The 19592-nt window shown below is 38.9% G+C and overlaps 1 protein-coding gene across 1 annotated transcript; it reads left to right on the forward strand.

Moving 5' to 3' along the window:
- Positions 1 to 305: 305 nt before the first annotated feature.
- Positions 306 to 1163, forward strand: LOC142178281 (uncharacterized). The gene is made up of 2 exons (XM_075247611.1): positions 306 to 660; positions 907 to 1163. Exons 1-2 carry the CDS (start codon positions 306 to 308, stop codon positions 1161 to 1163), a joined length of 612 nt encoding a protein of 203 aa, XP_075103712.1.
- The last annotated feature ends 18429 nt before the right edge of the window (positions 1164 to 19592 follow it).

Consider the following 19592-nt stretch of genomic DNA (forward strand, 5'->3'; position numbering starts at 1 on the left):
ATTACCGACCAAAGTTGGTAGGTTTTTTTAAATGACCGGCCGAATTAACCGCCAATTTTGGTCGGTTTTTTTAATATTAATTTTTATTTATTTTAATTGAAAAACCGATCAAAGTTCGTCGGTTTCTTGAAAAATAAATTTTGCGGTACTCAAAAATAGTTTCCCGCATTTTTGCATTAAATAAAACCGACCAAAGTTGGTCGGTCGACCTTGGTCGGTTTTTGCCGAATTTCTAGTAGTGAGGCGAGCATTTGATCGAATTCAAACTTCTAGGTACTGAAAATTATAATTTGTGGTGTCGATCTATGAGGATTGCACTCTTCACGAAGAACAAGGTTGGTTTTATTGATGGAACATATGAGAAGAACAAGTTTAAGAAGGAATTACATGATCAGTGGGATAGATGCAATAATTTTTTTCTCTTGTGGATCATGAATGTTGTGACAAAGGAGCTTTACAGTAGTGTTGTTTATGCATCTTCAGCATATAATGTGTGGAGTGACTTACAAGAGAGGTTTGATAACAGAAACATTTCACGAATCTACAATTTGCATCAGGAAATTATTGCTTTAAAGCAAGGACTAGCACCAATTTCCACCTACTTCTCAAAGTTGAAGGATTTAAGGGATGAGTATGATGCTATGACACCTATACCATCTTGTCCTTGTCCAGAATCAAAAGTATTCATTGAACACATTCATCAATAGTGACTAGTTCAATTTTCTAGTGGGTTAAATGAGTCATTTGCGCAAGCAAAGAGGCAGATCATGATGATGGTACCCACACCTACTATCAATGTAGTCTATGGAATAGTTTTACAAGATGCAAGCCAACGAGCTAGAGTAGTTGGTGTAACAAACTTGGAGATATGATCTAATGTTATGGCTTATAACACATGACATGTAGGTGGTGCAATTCCCTACAACACATGTCACAAAGTTAATCGAATGAATTACAACTCAATTCAAGGGGCACCTCCAATGTACAGACAGAAAACTCAACTCTATTGTGATTACTGCAAACTAAAAGGTCACACTAAAGATAATTGTTACAAGTTAGTAGGCTACCCTGAAGATTACAAACCAAAGAGGGAGTCTTTTGCTAGAAACACTGATGCAGCTCACAATGTGCAACTTGATGTCACTCAAGGATCCAAAGAGTAGAAGGAGCACAAAGATGTTTCTCCAGGGAATGGAAACTTCTTTACAAAGGAGCAGTATCAATAGCTACTCCAGATGCTTAATAAGAGTACCTCACCTGTTGAAACAATAGCTCATGCTAAAGTGATAGATATACCTATCTCACTTCTGAACAAAATTAAAAATTATAGGTTGATAATAGATTCCGGAGCCACTAATCACATGGTCTATAATATGGATGTATACAAAGATTATGTTCATCTTTCTACGACTGATAAGAGAAGAGAGCAACTTTCAAATGGTGAAACAAGTGTCATTACTCACTTAGGATCCTCCAGTATCTTAGATAACTTGCATGTTAAGAATGTGCTGTATGTACTTTAGTTTAGGTATAATTTGCTGGCAGTATCAAAACTTACCGAGGATGTAGGATTATTCATATCTTTTTTTCCTGACTGTTGTATATTCTAGGACATCTACAGTGGGAAGTTGAAGGGGTTTAATAGATTGGAGCATGATCTATATGTGCTAGATCTGGTTACTCAAGCCAACCACACAGGAGGTTTAGGAGTACATGGTATTTCTTCTGCATTAGTAATTAAAATAAATGGCATGCTATGGCATAGAAGATTAGGCCATGTGCATGTTGATACCATGAAGAGATTTCTTAAGTTTAATAATGCAAGGATTACTAATCTATACTGATCATTGTGATGTATGCCCTCTGGAAAAACAAAGTAGACTGCCTTTTCCTAATAGTAGCAATAAAAGCGAAGTTTTTGGAGAAATTATTCATGCAGATGTGTGGGGTCCTTTCAAGGTACCTACATATAATGGTAAGATATTTTTTCTCACTCTAGTGGATAATTTTATTAGATATACTTGGGTATGTCTTATGAATTCTAAAGATAAGTCAGTGGTTGTACTAAAGTATTTGATTGCCTTGATAAATACTAAGTTCTCTGCTAATGTGAAGACTATCAGATCCGATAAAGGTGGAGAGTTCATTAATAGCCAACTAAAAGATCTATTGAGCTCTGCAGGTATCACTCATCAGAGAACATGTCCATATACCTCATATAAAAATGGGGTTGCAGAGAGGAAATACATGTACATCCTAGACACTACTAGAGCATTAAAATTTCAAGCAAATGCGGTCTTAAGGTTATGAGGAGTGTGAACGATGACAGCAGTGTATCTCATTAATAGAATTCCATCTAGAGCTTTAGGAGGTAAGTGTCTATTTGAGTTGTCATTTCACAAACAACCATCTCTTGATCATCTCAGGGTTTTTGGTTGCCTTTGCTATGCAGCAAACCTCAAGAAGCATGACAAATTTTCTCCAAGAGCAATCCCTACTGTACTTTTAGGTTATTTGCTGGTCCAAAAGGGATAAAAACTATTTGATTTGCATAACCATTGTGTATTTGTGAGCAGGGATGTTCAGCATCCACTGTAGTTCAGCATTCTCTCAGTGTACTTTTAGAATCTGAAGATCTTTATGTTCATGACATTTCCTCTTATGAGATCTCAACTATAACTGATACTTCTACTGATGATTCTTACACTAGTTCACCTACTAGTTCTTCTTCACAGTCTCCAGTTCCCATCACTCCACCAGTAGTGCGTACTGAAGCTACGTCTATATCCACTCCTAGACACTCTACTAGGGTGTCCAGGTCTCCTATTTGGATGAGTGATTATGTGGTGCCTCAGCAGAAGCAGACATCTTGTTCTTATCATATTTTTGATTCCATCAACTACCTCCTATTGCAACCATCCTATTCTAAGTGTCTTGCAGCCTACTCTGCTGAAGTAGAACCAAGAAACTTCACTGAAGCTGCCCAAGATCCCAAATGGGTTGTAACTATATAACAGGAGATTCAGACTCTAGAAGATAATCAGACATGGAATCTAGTTCGATTACTAGCAGGCAAGCAACTCATAGGATGTAAATGGGTCTATAAAATCAAGTACAAAGCCTCAGGGAAAGTAGAAAGGTATAAGGCTAGTCTTGTGGCTAAGGGATATAGTAAAAAAGAATGCTTGGATTACACCAATACCTTCTCACCTGTGGCCAAAATGGTCACTGTGAGATGTGTCATAGCAGTTGTAGCACACTCAGGTTGGTCTCTTTATCAGACGGATGTTCACAATGCATTTTTGGAAGGTGATTTAGTTGAGGAGATCTATATGACTATTCCTCCTAGTTTCTCGAAGGATGCTGCACTGCAGGGGGAGTAGTAGATGTGCAGGCTACATAAGTCATTGTATGGTCTTAAGCAAGCTTCTCGATAGTGGAATATTAAACTCACAGAAGCATTGAAAGAGATGTGGTTCTCACAAAGTCATTATGACTACTCACTTTTCACAAAACAATCACGAAGTTGCCTGCTACTAGTGCTGATCTATGTGGATGACTTGATAGTCACAAGCAATGATGTTGATGAGATCACCAATACAAGAAGAGATCTGCAAAAGTTCTTTAAAATAAAGGACTTAGGAGAACTTAAGTTTTTCCTAGGAATTAAATTTGCAAGGTCACATACAGGCATATACATGAGCCAAAGGAAGTATGCTCTTGACTCATCTCAGAACTAGGCGTAGCAGGGGCTAAACCTGCAAGCACTCCACTTGAAGTAAATAAAAAACTGACCTCTATTGATTTTGATCAAATAGTAGGTCCATTAGATGGCATGGCACATGATGCAGCACTACACGATGCAGGAGAGTATTAGAGACTTGTGGGCAGGTTGTTGTATCTTACAATGACTAGACCAGACATCTCATTTGATGTACAAATACTAAGCCAATTCATGCATTCTCCAAAACAATCTAATATGGATGTAGCCATCAGAGTGGTGCGATATATCAAGAATGCACCTGAACAAGGCTTGTTATTGCCAGCAGAAGGAAATGGGGAACTAAAAGCATATTATGATGCAGATTGGGGTGCATGTCTTCAAACCAGAAGATCAGTAACAGGCTACTTGGTATTCTATGGAGATGCTTTAATCTCATGGAAGTCAAAAAAATAAGAGACGATGGCAAGGAGATCGGCTGAGGGAGAATGCAAAAGCATGGTATCTACAACAGCAGAGATAGTTTGGTTGATTGGATTATTTGCAGAATTGAACATTGAGCTCAACAGGCATGTAAACATGATATGTGATAGCAAAGCAGCTACTCAAATAACTGTCAATCCTATATTTCATGAACGTACAAAGCACATAGATATAAACTGTCATTTCATTCGAGAAAAGATCAAGGCATATTTGCTCAAGACAGTACATGTAAACACAAAGGAGCAGATAACAGATGTGTTGACTAAAGGACTTGGGAAGACAAAACATGATCATCTACTTTGCAAGCTAGGAGTGAAAAATATTTTTCTCCCCTCCAGCTTGAGGGGGAGTATTAAGCCAACGTGAAGCAATGAGAACTTTAGAGACCAAAGTGAATCCAAAGTCATAACTAACTTAGTGGAAGACACTGTTAGTCGGTTAATTAGGTGTGTGTATACATAGAGTGGAGAGTTAATTAGATAAGTATAAAAGGGATTAGTTAGTGATCAATGTAGGTAAGCATTCACTCTACACAGAAATGAAGAAGCTATTTTGTCTCTGAAGCTGATCTGTCTCTCCCTCTATCTTCTAGATTCTTCTTCTATCATTTCGATCTTAGAATTTTAATAAATATATCCAGTGTAATTTCATAAGTGGGGTATGGGGAGGATAGTGTATACGCAAACCTTACTCTGACTTTGTGAAGATAGAGAGACTATTTTCGATAGACTCTCGGCTCAAGGAAGGAATAGTATATTTTTTAAAAAGTAATATGAAAATGTAGAAACCATGGAAAAAGGCATTAACAACAACAAGATAATAAGATAACGGAAGTAAATATTGAAGGTTTAAGTTTACCAAAATTCTCATTTCATTATGCCTTGAAGATTGGCACCCAACGTTACTTACGATCCAATTTAGATGAGAGGAAAAATATATAATCACCATGTTTCTTGATAATACCAGTAACCTCAGTCAATGATAGCATGAGACATATATAGCAATGTCAATGTACACTGCACATATTGGGATCAACAAACAATGATATAGACAGCCTAATAGTTCAACAAGGGATCTTTCCTTTTTTATAAAGGTCTTAACTCGCGAGTTCGGAACCAAAATAATGAGTTTTTGGACTCAAGACACAAAAATAAGTAGAAAAGAAATTTAGTGACCAAAATACATATAGCACTCTTTGAAAGGGCGCTATACCTTAACGGTCGTTTGCCCGTTAAGATATAGCGCCTTTTAAAAGGGCGTTATACGTGAATATGAAAAGACGGGTAAGTATAACGCCGTTTATTAAGGCGCTATAATATACCGCCTTAATAAACGACGCTATATCTACATAATAAATCGTCCCCTTCCCTTCCCCACCAAACCAGAACCACCCCCCCCCTCCCCCACCAATTAAAACATTAAAAAACAGTCGGTCCCCCTCCCCATTAACGACAAACAAATCCTGAGTGGACCCCACCCGGCCCACAAAAAGTAAAGATCCTCGGTCCCACATCCTGGCTAAGGCGTTCTCTCGTTGTGGGTTGCTTGTTTCGGCTCTAAATCGCCAAATCTTCAACTTTCTTAAAACCTTAAATCGAGATATTCCGACTTAGTTTTTGTTGAAACTCGTATAAAAATGCATATTAGTTATTTTTAATGTGTTCTATGTTGTTTTGTGATTATTTTGCGATTTAACTATTTTGTTATTTTTATCCGGACTATGATGTTAGTGTGCTAAAAATATTAGTAAAAATAGAGAAATTATTATTAGTTGTTAAAAAAATATTAATAAGTTACTTTTTACTGTGGTATATGTATTTTCGTGAATGTTTTGTGATTAAATTTATTTGTTGTTTTTATCTGGTTTAGATTATTTATTTGCTTAAAGACTAGTAAAATAGATAAATTATTACTTTAGTTCCCTCTAGTGGTATCTTGTGGCCTAATGTAGTGCTTATATTTGTAATGTAGTGCCCTTTTAGCGTAGTAAAATGTAGTGCCCTTTAGCGTAGTATCCTTGTAGTTATTAAAATTAATCAATTAAGCATACATTGATTAAACTTTTATTCCAAGAAAATAATAAAATATCAACTTCTACCAATGTGTGTGCCAAGACCCGGTATCACAAGTGAATGAGCATCTAGTAGATTATACAAAACTTCAAATACTGTCTGAAATAAAATAGACAGAATATAAATATCAGAAGAGACACTGGTAGCTGCAGAACGGCTCAGAAAGGCAGCTCACCACTATGCCTCTGGATGACGTGGGTATGTGATGATAGGTCCTCCACTAGTACCTGTCTCAGTTCCTGCACAAAAAGTGCAGCAAGTGCAGTATGAGTACGTAAACAACGTGTACCCAGTAAGTATCAAGCCTAATCTCAAAGTGGTAGAGACGAGATGGCCGACTTTGACACTCACTATAGGTCAATAACAATTGAAATAAAACTAGGATATTTAAATCAATGTGATTTACAGAATTTATTTAATTAGCGAAAATAATCAAATTCCTTCAAATGTATCAATTTTTAATATATTAATTAAATTCCTTTAATTCAAATAAATTTCAATTTATTAATTAAATCTCATTTACAGGAGTAACAATTAATTCCTTAACAAGCAAGAATAATAATTCATTAAATTCCAAAGATTTTTCAATTTACTAATTAGCTTTACAAGCTGAAATAAATTATTAAAGCATCGTGTAATTATTATTATTATTAAGCACGATTTCTGTCGAGGACGTACGGCCCGATCCAGAGTGTCGTGTACACTGCCGAGGGACGTGCGGCGCGATCCATAGATGCATCTATCCTGCCGAGGCGTTCGGCCCGCTCCACAAGAAAGGAGGACATTTTCTTATGTGCCTCCGGAAGGACAATATGTTTATTATAAGATAAATTTGGGAGGAGAACAATTTCTTTTGACAATTAATTGATTTAAATAGAAATCAAGCCTTTGAGATTTTCATCCTTTAATATCTTTATCAAACAATTCACAATATATATATATATATTCATATATATCAATTAATATTAATTAATCAAAGAATACAATTTACACAAGTAATACATGCTTTGAGTCCTAAACTACCCGGACTTTAGCATTAATAGTAGCTACACACGGACTCTCATCACCTCGTGCGTACGTAGCCCCCACAATTAGCAACAATTATTTAATCTTAATCACATATAAGGTAATTTCCCCCCCACAAGATTAGACAAGAGACTTACCTCGTCTTGCTCCAATTTAATCCTCTATAAGGCCTTTTCCACGATTATCCAACTCCGTCTGGCTCGAATCTAGCCAAAATAATTCGATACAATCACTAAATATTATAGGAATCAAATTCTATAAAAAAAAATACTACATTTTAAAGAAAAGATCCGAAATTAATTAAAAATTTGCCCGCGGGGCCCATATCTCGGAATCCGAAAAAAGTTATGAAATCCGACAATCCATTCAATTACGAGTCCAACCATACCAGTTTCACTCAAATCCGACTCCGAATCGATACCGAAATCTCAAATTTTCGTTTCTATGAGATTTCTACACTTTTCCAAATTTCAATCTCAAAACACTAATTAAATTGTGAAAACAATGATATATTCTTGTATATTGATTAAATCCGAGTTATAATCACTTACCCCAATGTTTTTCCCTTGAAAATCTGCCAAAAGTCGCCTCTGCTCAAGCTCAAGTTTGCCAAAATGGCAAATGGGACGAATGTCCTCTGTTTTTTATAACTGCCCAGCAGTTCGGAACTGGGCCTCGAACAGGGCCTCGATCGCGGCATCGAACATGTGCCTTCGATCAGGGCATCGAGGGTTGGGCCTTGATCCTAGCCCTCGAGCCATACCTTCGATCATGCCATCGAGCCTTACCTTCGATCGTGACTTCGATCACAGGCTCGAGCTTGGACCTCGGTCATGGCCTCGATCAGGGTATCGAGGTTGGGGCTTCGATCATAGCCTCAATCATAGCATAGAGCTTGAGCCTTCGATCAGGGCATCGAGCATGGGTCTCGATCCTAGCCCTCGAGCCTTATCTTCGATCATGCCCTCGAGCCTTGCCTTCGATCGAGGCTTCGATACTGAGCCTCGTCCCTGGCTTTGGCTCAGGCCTCGATAGTGGGCTCGATATCTCGGGCTCGATCGTGGGCTCGATATCTGGGGCTCGATCGTGGGCTCGATATCCGGGGCTCGATCTGAGGCTCGATATCTGGGGCTTGATCTGAGGCTCGATCACAGCCCAGAATATGCAGCAGAAGAGAAAATTGCAGCAGCTTTTTAAGTCCAACTTTTGATCCGTTAACTATCCGAAACTCACCCGAAGCCCTTGGGACCTCAACCAAATATACCAACAGGTCCTAAAATATCATACGAACTTAGTCGAACCTCTAAATCACATCAAACAATGCTAAAACCATGAATCATACCCCAATTCAAGCTTAATGAAACTAGGAGTTTTCAACTTCTACGTTCAATGTCGGAACCTATCAAATCAACTCCGATTGACCTCAAATTTTACACACAAGTCATAAATTATATAACGGAGCTATGAAAATTTTTAGAACTGGATTCCGACTCCGGTATCAAAAAGTCAACCCCCCGGTCAAACTTTCAAACTTTAAATTCCTATTTTAGCCATTTCAAGCCTAATTTCACTACGGACTTCCAAATAAAATTCCGATCATGCTCCTAAGTCCAAAATCATCATAAGGAGCTGTTGGAATCATAAAAATTTTATTTCGGGGTCGTTTTCTCAAAATGTTGACCGAAGTCAAACTTAGCATTTTAAGGCCAACTTAAGGAACCTAGTATTCCGGTTTCACCTCAAACACTTTCAAATCCCGAATCAACCATCCCCGCAAGTCATAAATCATTACAAGCACCTACGAAAAGTTTAATTTTAGGGAACGGGGTTCTAAAAGTTAAAATGACCGGTTGGGTCATTACACTTTTAGCTTAGTAAAATGTAGTGCCCTTTAGCGTGCTATCCTTGTAGTTATTGAAATTAATCATTTAAGTATCTATTATACCCAAAAATACGTCAAAATAGCTGATAGTTCAAATACAAACATCTGTCCAATTCTAGTCAACGATCGTAAGAAAATAACATGAGAAAATAACAAAAATTCAGGATATCTTGGTGCTACTGCGCCTCAAATATCGAGTCTGAAAACCATATGTGAATATTTAATAATTAAATCTTGTATAATTATGAAAATGAAGTATTTAATTTTATTATAGTCAAAAATAAGTGAGTCATAAACAAAAATATATAATAATAAAACTAACATATAAATTAATAAAACTACTAACATATAAATAAAAAACTAACATTTAAAATAACAGACATGTTGAGTGATAAATCGAGAAAATTTTCCCATCATGAACACAAGAATTCAGGATATCTTGGTGCTACTAGGCCTCAAATATCGAGCCCGGAACCCATATGTGAATATTTAATAATTAAATCTTATATAATTATGAAAATAAGTTATTTAATTTTATTATAGTCAAAAATAAGTGAGTCATAAACAAATATATATAATAATAAAACTAACATATTAATTAATAAAACTACTAACATATAAATAATAAACTAACATTTAAATAACATACATAAATCGAGAAAATTTTCTCATCATGAACACAAGAATTCAGGATATCTTGGTGCTACTGGCCTCAAATATCGAGCCCGGAACCCACATGTAAATATTTAATAACTAAATATTGTATAATTATGAAAATTAATTATTTAATTTACAAACAAACATATAAAATAATAAAACTAACATATTATCTATTATACCCAAAAATACGTCAAAATAGCTGATAGTTCAAACACAAACTCTGTCCAATTCTAGTCAACGATCATAAGAAAATAACATGAGAAAACAACAAAAATTCAGTATATCTTGGTGCTATTGGGTCTCAAATATCGAGCCAGGAACCCATATGTGAATATTTAATAATCAAAACTTGTATAATTATGAAAAATAATTATTTAATTTACAAACAAACATATAAAATAATAAAACTAACATGTAAAGTAATAAAACTAACATATTAAAGTAAAATAATGTAATTAATCTTGTTTAATTTATAGTAGACGACATAGAGGTTCCGCCTTTGCATCCTGGACCTGCCAGCCTGGAGCTACTGTTGTTACAGGGCGATCATAGGTCGTCCCACATATAGGAGGGATAGTTACTGGCTCAGACTTTTCGCACCAGGAGAGTAGACGATATGTGTGGCTTTCTCAGGGAACGCGCTCTACATCCCCGTATAGTCAGAAGCCTCCAGGATATGGGCTTTTATAGGATTGTAGAGATCGGCCGGCTGCAACTCGATTGGTCGTTGATCATGGCTGCAGCTCGACCGGAGACGCACACATTCCATTTGCCCATTGGCGAGGCCACCATCACTCTCCAGGACATGGAGGTCATGTATGGGCTGCCCGTTGATGGAAATCCTGTTGCTCTTCCGCATGCCATAAGAGAGCAGACAGGTTTGCAGTACATGGACATGCTGCAGCGGCTCCCTGGTTTACAGCCACCGGAGGAGACTGCATTGGTTGGGGCCAGTCGTGTGCAGTTGACGACTGTCCGACAGCATTTGGAGTCATTGCACCCTGACATCACAAACGATACACCAGAGGTTCATATTCACCGGTACACGAGGTTATTGCTACTCCTTATGTTTGGAGGGGTTTTGTTCCCGAACACTTAGGGGAACCTAGTCATCTTGAGATTTCTTCATCATCTTGAGCGGCTAGATGATTTACCTAAGTACAACTGGGGTGCTTCTGTTCTCGGCTACTTGTACAGGCATATGTGTCGGGCGAGCATGAGCACCTAGCGTGACTGTAACGACCCGGCCGGTCATTTTGAGAATTTAAATCTCGTATTTTCGCACCTGCAGTGAAGAGAGCGTAGGTGCGGAGAGGCAAGCGCAGAAGTGGAAAAATGTAGGAGTGCCAGTGGTCGCAGGTGCGAGGTAAATTCCGCATCTGCGATGCCCGCAAATGCGATGGAGCAATCGCATGAGCGGTGAAGGACCGCAGAAGCGGACATGGGTCCGCAGGTGTGCACACGCAGGTGAGACCCTTGGATCGCAGAAGCGGACGCTGAGTTTTGAATGGAATCCACACCTGCGATGGGAATTCCGCTGGTACGGTGACGCATATGCGAAGGCAAGTCCGTAGATGCGGTTTAACTGGCAGAAAATGGGGCAAATCGAGAGTTTGATTCATTTCTTCATTTTTGGACTTGGGAGCTCGGGAATTGGCGATTTTTCGAGGGATTTTCAGAGAGAGCTTTGGGGTAACGATTTCCAACTCGCTCTTGGTTGTATTTCATTAATCTATAGTTGTTTTCTTCATTAAATTTCGGGTTTGGGTTGAAAATTTAGGAAAAATGGGAAGAAGTTCTTCAACTAAGAGTTTTGAGTTTTGATTGGGATTTAGACATCGGATTTGGATAATTTTGGTACGAGTGAACTCGTGAGTGAATGGGTGTTCGTATTTTATGACTTTTACCCGATTCTGAGATGTGGGCCCAGGTCTACTTTTTAGGGCGAATTTCAGAATTTTTATTAAATATTGATTTCATTGATTAGATAAGTCTATTATTGTTGTATTCATGTTATGCAATTGTGTTTGGCTAGATTTGGGCCATTCATTGTCAGAAAATTGAGGAAAGGGCATTCTTACGGACTGTTTGAGCTTGGTACGAGGTAAGTATCTTACCTAACCTTGTATGGGTGATTTCCCCCTTAGGATTTGAGTCATCTATGTTGATTGTAGCCCGTGTGCATGAGGTGACGAGTGCGTGCACGGACTTATTTGTGTAAAGTTGGCCTTTTAGGATCCTTAGGTCCTTATATTCACTGAGTATGAAGTTGTTATATATGATTAAGTTCCTATTTACTAGTTTCACCTCTACATGTTTTAATTAGAGTTAATTGCTTTTAGGATTCACTCTTATTGCCTATTTGACTCTTATTTCACTTAACTGAAGATTTTACCTCCTCTATTGTCATGCTGTCTTTTCATAACTGCTTATCTTTATTTGAAATTATTATTGTATCATCTTATAATTTATTCAGTCTTAAATTGAGGTTATGATTATTTTTCCGCTGCTTGTCCTTAATTAAATTGTTGAAAATTCTTAGAAATTCCTCAACCTCAAAAGAATTTTTAGATATCCTATATCTTAGTCGACTTGTTTTATTTGGAATTATTTGACTCGTGTTAGTTTCCCTTTGTTGAGTTGTTCTCTTTACACCTAGCATTCTTTATTGTGGTTATTCCTTGTGATTTGGTCCTACATTTTCCTGTGATTTAAAAGTTCTTGAGTTGACTTACTTGTTGTACTTTTTATTATTGCTATTGTTGTTCTTGTATTTGTTGTGGTGATGCACGAGGTTTCTGCCGTGCGGTTGTTGTTATGGGATTGCACGAGGTTTCTGCCGTGCTATTGTTACTATTGATATTTGCACATGCTGCGTGACAAGGTGGGATATATATATATATATATATATATATATATATATATATATATATATATATGTGGGGGGGGGGGGGGGTTGCGCATGTGGCGAGACAAGGTGGAAATATTATTATGCACGTGTGACGAGACAAGGCGTGCATTTATATTACTATTGCACACGTGGCGAGACAAGGTGGGATGTGTCAGGGATTGATTTGTGATGATTTGTGATGATTTGTGGCCCGAGGGCATTTTGTTGTTGATATTTGTGTAGTGGTATATGTACCTGTGTGAGCTTTATCTTGTGAAAGCTGTGAGACAATATTCTACGTGATGTTCGTTCTTTTTTCTTATGCTTGTTTGCTGATATGAACTATGGTAGGACACGTGCACAAGCATACACGTAGTTAAGCACTCTTATAGGGTAAGAAGTGTTCTTGATATTGTTGAGCATAGTTGCTTACCCTTGTTTACTTATCTTCTATGTGAGAATGGCTCTATTGGCACGTGAGTCGTCAGTGTGGTTATGAGGTGTTATGAGGGCACAGGATGCCAAGTGTTAGGGTTCAGGTATTGAGACCTGTGAGTTGTGAATTGTCCGAGGTTCGGTACCTCGTGGAGTTGTTGACTAAAACCTGATGTAAAAGTAGTTGTAATTACTGAGTTATTACTTGTCCTTGCTATATTCGTGATTCCGGATTTAGGTTGTGTTCCATTCACTTCGTCTGCGTCATTTTCATGATATTCCGCTGATACTTGTTGTTTCTTACTTTAATGCCATTACTGAATTGTGAGCCATATTGTATAGTCTTTAGGTAGACATCATACTTGTGTTATTCATGTGCTTATATCTGTTCAGTTTATTAGGCCAGTGGGTGTCTTGACTGTTCTTCGTCACTACTCCACCGAGGTTAGTCTTGATACTTACTGGGCACCGCTATGGTTTGCTCATGCTACCCTTCTGCACATTTTTGTGCAGATCCGGGTACTTGTTCGTTAGCTAGCTGTGGAGACTCAAGGTAAACTTGTTGCTGCGTTTGCAGGCTTCAGAGTCACCTTCTAGTTTTCGTTTTGCACTGTTTATCCTTATTTCTATATAGTTATATTTATAAGTTTTCTAGCAAACACTCTGTAGAGCTTATGACTTGTACCACCGGTTTTGGGATTTTAAGAGATTCTATTTAAATAATGTTGTTGTTTTAATTATTGTTAGGCTTACCTAGTCCCTAAAACTAGGTTCTATAATGATACCCAACGGAGGAAAAATTGCGTCGTGACAATGACGTTGCTGGTTTTTTGCTGCTGCTACAGGTGAAAACATATTCGAATAATCTATTCATTATAACATACCTAGTAAAAATATACCAAAAATTTTACTTCCACTTTGTATGTTAGGTTTGTGCTTGGGAGCGGTTCCTGCAGTTGCAGCCACCTCTACCACTATTAGCTCTGGGTGCACCACCTTCGTTTCAACCCTCTAGCTAGGAAGTGGGTTGATAGGCGGGGATATGGACGAGAGTACGAGGATCGACATAATCTCCCCTTGTGCAGGGATTTGTTGGATTTGCTGGAGGGCGCACAGGTAAATGTATACCTAAGTTTACTTGGCCTGGCTTCATATGTGTTGCGTATACTCACGTTTTCTATTGTTACTTAATAGTTCATTTGGAGGCCATACAGCGACGAGCTAATAGCTGGCTTGACCGATTATTGCTCGGCCGGCCGAATTATGTGGAGCTCTTCTGTCCCGTTGATGTGCCTTAATATTGTGGAGCATCATGCCGCCGAGTGAGTACTTCGCCAATTTGGCCATCCACAGCTAATACCGCGGGACAGCGGGATGATCATTCCACGGTAGATCAAACATATATGGCATGGCTAGAGGCGCAGATCGATACTTGGGACCAGCGACATGACCTGATCCTCCCCCCCTCCGCCCTCTCCACCTGACCGGACGGAGATTGAGCATGATTATATGGGTTGGTACCGCAGCATTACCTGACTTTTCATCAGGAATCCCATTTATCGCGCTGGCGGTCGGTACGTTCCATACACTGGGAGGCACGAGGCACTGGTATGTTATTTGGTATACTTACTTATAACGTTAACCTAGCATTCCGTAATTTATATTTTACATGTTGTGCAGGCTATTGGCCTACATCTGTTCCACCAGTTGGGACTGCAGATGCAGCAGTATACCGATGAGGGAGTAGCCGCTTTGCACGAGTATGGCCAGCAGGTTACCGATCTGGCTTCCTGGACGTTGAGGTGAGCCCGAGATGATGAGAGATTAGGATACGAGGCTGACTATGTGGCGCCAGAGCAGTGCCATCATGGGCCACTAGTGGGGCCGGAACGTGGTCGATGTGGCAGGCATGCCCTACGAGGTAGGGGTATCCCACGAAGTCGTGGGGTCTGTGAGGAGGTGGTCCCCAGCGAAGGGGCGTTGAGGCACTTCTTGATCATGTTGGAGTTGATCAGTCGAGTGACCTCCATGAGCCAGACCACTCTCACAGCAGCATGTCATCATTCAACCTTCAGCTTCAGCTCACTCCAGGGATCGCAGGTGACCCCGTCATCTCCATTGTTGATCACGGGCACGGGCATTACGCGAGAGCATTGGGATCAGTATTTTCTTGATCTTCCCGACCCACCGACCGTTGTTGATGATCGGCCGACATGAGATGTGGATAGTGGGCGCCGACTGAGTTATGGTTTATCATTTAGGGATGTTGCGGATCTTTCACAGGCACACGTATGTTTGTATTACTATTACATTTAAATATTTTTTATCTTATTGATTAGCCATAAATATCTTTTTTTTTTATTAAGGCTTCATCCTCGCCCGTCACGGAGGCCACTTTGTGTGATATTGACCGGGCTGCGCCGGATGATTATATTCAGGAGCCCGATGAGACTATGGTAAGACAATTTAAATTTTTGGGACTTAACATGTACATTACAAATATATATTTTCATATACTAAAATATCTTATTATTCTGTAGGTTACTGCTGGACAGACGGCCCCTTCTACCGAGCCTGCCAGCCCTACTGACGATCATGCTGCAGCGCATCCTTCGATAAACAGGTGACGTGATGAGGATGATCCTGATAGCGTAGCCGAGCGAGATGGGATGCGCCTCAGGCCAACGGCTGCATTAAAGCATACATGATGTGGGATGCATTGATTTTTTTTGTATTTTATGTACATATGACATTCAGTAAATAATTGGAACAATTTTTATTGTTTACATTATATGCGCATTATATTTTTATTTCTCCGGTTCTTCGTTATTTTAATACTACAACACAAACACAAACATAACAACTTAACATAATTTAAATTCAGTACAACTAATGAAAGTACATGATACGGAAAATATAAAGATAAAATACTACACTCAACACATACATGTGTTTGTTTAGTCACTACCGCCTATTATTCTCTACTCCAACCACTTAAATTTCTCTTCCATTTTATTTTTTTCTTCGTCCGCCTCTTTTAGTTTCTCTTGCAATGCCGTAATTTCTCGTTGCATTTCAGAGATCTGGCATTGGTATTCAGCGTTCATATTCTAAACATACTGCAAAATTGATTTGTAGTATTCCTGGTTAATGGGTTCATCATACCATTCCTCAAACATACAATAATTTTCGTCATTGCCTCTAAACCTGTATAGACACATCCAGTATATTCGCCCAACATTACCATCGGACCAACATGCCTTCATAATCGCACGTTTGCCACAATAGCACTTTGGTTGGTCATTGCGTCTAGACATTTGGTAATGCAAGAAAAATGAAAAATGTATGGAAAGTTTTGCTATATGTTTTGGTTAAGCGCAGGTAATAACTAAAATGCGCTAATTATTTATAGGCAAGAAAACACACATAACATAGTATTTAACCGCGCTATTCTTCGCATGTTAAAGATTCTTTCAGGTACAATATAGCTTTTCCGGATGATAGTTTTTGCAGGCGAGCAGCTTTTTCGGGTCGACATGACAACACACATAATGTAGTATTTAACTATGCTATGCTTCGCGTGTTAAAGATTCTTTCGGGTACAATATAGTTTTTCCAGAAGATAGGTTATGCAGGCGAGCAGCTTTTTCAGGTCTACAAGATAAAAAAATTTAAAAAAAATGGGTTTATGTTAGATTGTTGTACTGAAGTGTTAATGTTAAATATCAATAAGATTTAACAGCAATGGAAACATAATTTTATTTCATACATTCTGCAAGATAACCAAGTACATACACTTATTACAACCACATTACGGAAACAAAACACTACGTGTATCCTTGATAGTTGAGCACATTAGATGAACTTCTACCAGGAGCTGGATTACCACCGCCACCCAAACTAACTGAAGGACATTTACGACGGTCGTGTCCTGTTTGCGAGCATATGCCACATTTGCGCGCATAAACGGTATCACCGACATCCATTTGGTTCCATATACGCGTTCTTTTTTGCACTTGTCGCTGACTCAAAAACTCCTTGTTACACACCATTTTAAATGATTTTGGCGGCCAATAATGCTCAGCACCCACTGGCTGCAACTACCCACTATAGGTGTTTAAGTATGCAGCAACACTATATTCTTTATCAACGTAGTTGGTTGGCCCTAAACCTGTATGTTGAAAGCACTTGATGGCATGTGAGCATGGCATGTGGTAGATGGACCATTTTCCACAAGAGCATAACCTTCTGGATTCATTTACGGTGTGTGTATTATTCCCCCGGTTATGATGGATAGCGGTGGGAACTTCAAAAATATTTCGCTCATTGCAATACTGCAAAAATTAATGCCAATGTGCTCGCTTCCTGTATTTCTCAAATCTTTTCATTGGTATTGGCATTAATTCAACACCCCTTTCTATCAATGACGATGCACATGTAGCCCTTTCAACAAACCCTGGCATCAGCTTGAATTACATCCGCACCATGGCAGTGATAGGCAATCCTCGTGCAGACTTCAATAACCCGTTGAAAAACTCTAACACATTTGTAGTCAGAATTTTCCATCTTCTGCCACCATCTGCATGCAAAGTCCACTTGTCAAGCTCATGTCGCATCAACCAACAATAGGCTCCCTCGTCTTCCTGCCTGATAGATTCCATGCGCCTCCTGAATTTACACTCTTGGTGATCTGTTGCAGCCATCCACATTAAATCATACAAATCCTTGTTGGGATATGCCTTCTGTAAATTGGCCTTCAGGTGCCTCACACAGTAATGGTGATAGGCATACGGTTCCTGCCATGCACACAAATTCGGTACATAACATAAAATACCACCATGCATATCAGATATTAGACAAATACCTGAATGATATTTGATAACGTGCTATTTCAAATGGTTCAAAAATAGTGTCCACGTCTCTTGGCTTTCATTAGCACAAATAGTAAAACCTAAGGAAAATATACTTCCATTAGCATCTACTACAATGGCGATCAACAGCTTGATATCATACTTTCCATAGACATGAGTGTCGTCTATGGATATTACCGGCCGGCAATGCACAAAACCATCAATTGCAGGTTTAAATGCCCAGAACACGTATATTAATATATATTCTGATATTATTAGACTCTTATCAAGCTTCCATTCAACAACAGTCCCAGGGTTAAAGTGTTGCAATGCGGCCATGTACCTGGGTAGATATGCAAATGATTTATCCCAATCACCATAAATAATTTCAAACGCACGTTTGCGCCCGAGAAATTCCTTTTTTTGGTAATGGTGCACCCATATTCCTGGTGGACGGATGTAATACACTCTTTGATCTTGTACCTTATGGACGCTTCAATGTGTGGAATCAAGAAAATAGAAATCAAGTCAACATCAAAGTTGAAGTGATTCCCACTGAATGTGTCCATTTCACAATTGTAGGTGCCAATGTATTTACCCACAATCCAAATATTTATTTTCTTATTCTTCGCACGCAGTATCCAATTACAACCCGTAAATCATCAACGGAAAACAACCTTGTATACATCCGAAGTTGACTCTCATACCGTCATCTCACGACACTCTTTTATGCTGTACATTTTCACCACCCTGCTTAGGCGCGCTTTATCAGGAAAGCGCATGCCCTTTGACAGCACCGTTGGTCTAGACTCATCCCACATTGCTGTCTGAATTTCGTCAGTATCCCTTGTAAGGGCATCCACATCCGGCATAGTTAACAAATGATCACGGTAGGGAATCTCCCTTGAATGAAATGGCATGTGGTACCTGTACACTCTTGGTTTAACAGGGGGTAGAGCATGCTCCCTCGTCAAATCAAGTCCAGCATTCTCTTCCTCCTCATCATCACCCTCATCAGGGAAGGGTGTGTCATCTCCGGACTCATCGGCATTGTTGTCATAATCACTGCTCCCTTCCTGACTCTGTGCATTTGCCAGATCCCGATTAAATATATCATCTTCGGGCAATTGAGTCAGGACAGGACGTTCAAGTTGCTCGTTTTCACTGCACAACCAACAAAATAATGAGTTACACAAATTGATAAATACTTTACATATAGCTATATCACTTCACTTACAAATCGTAATGTGTTGACATCCCATGATGGACATCATCCTGTTGGTGATGACTCCCGGATGGACCACCATGATCCAATATACCAGAACTACGCATATTCCAACTGGGCGTTGGTTCGTAACTTGTAAAATTCATATCTGGCCGGTACCCACTGTGGAATATATGAGTGTTAATACAAATTTAATACAGCAAAAATAAATATCGTGACACAAAGGAAAATTGAAGTTTACCACTCGTTTAGTGGATCATGTAAAGTAGGAGAGAAATTATTTTCTCGCTCCTCATTCGCCCGTGGAGATAAGTTTAGATCAGGTCAAACTCTTTCAGCTAGAACCTG

The sequence above is a fragment of the Nicotiana tabacum genome, chromosome 24 (genome assembly GCF_000715075.1).
Source record: "Nicotiana tabacum cultivar K326 chromosome 24, ASM71507v2, whole genome shotgun sequence".
Taxonomy (NCBI): domain Eukaryota; kingdom Viridiplantae; phylum Streptophyta; class Magnoliopsida; order Solanales; family Solanaceae; genus Nicotiana; species Nicotiana tabacum.

What these genes read in the sequence shown, in the direction of transcription:
- LOC142178281 (XM_075247611.1), top strand. Translation starts at nt 306, where the DNA reads ATGAGGATTGCACTCTTCACGAAGAACAAGGTTGGTTTTATTGATGGA. An exon ending in TATGACACCTATACCATCTT is followed by an intron (nt 661 to 906) that starts GTCCTTGTCCAG and finishes CATGACATGTAG; the next exon opens with GTGGTGCAATTCCCTACAAC.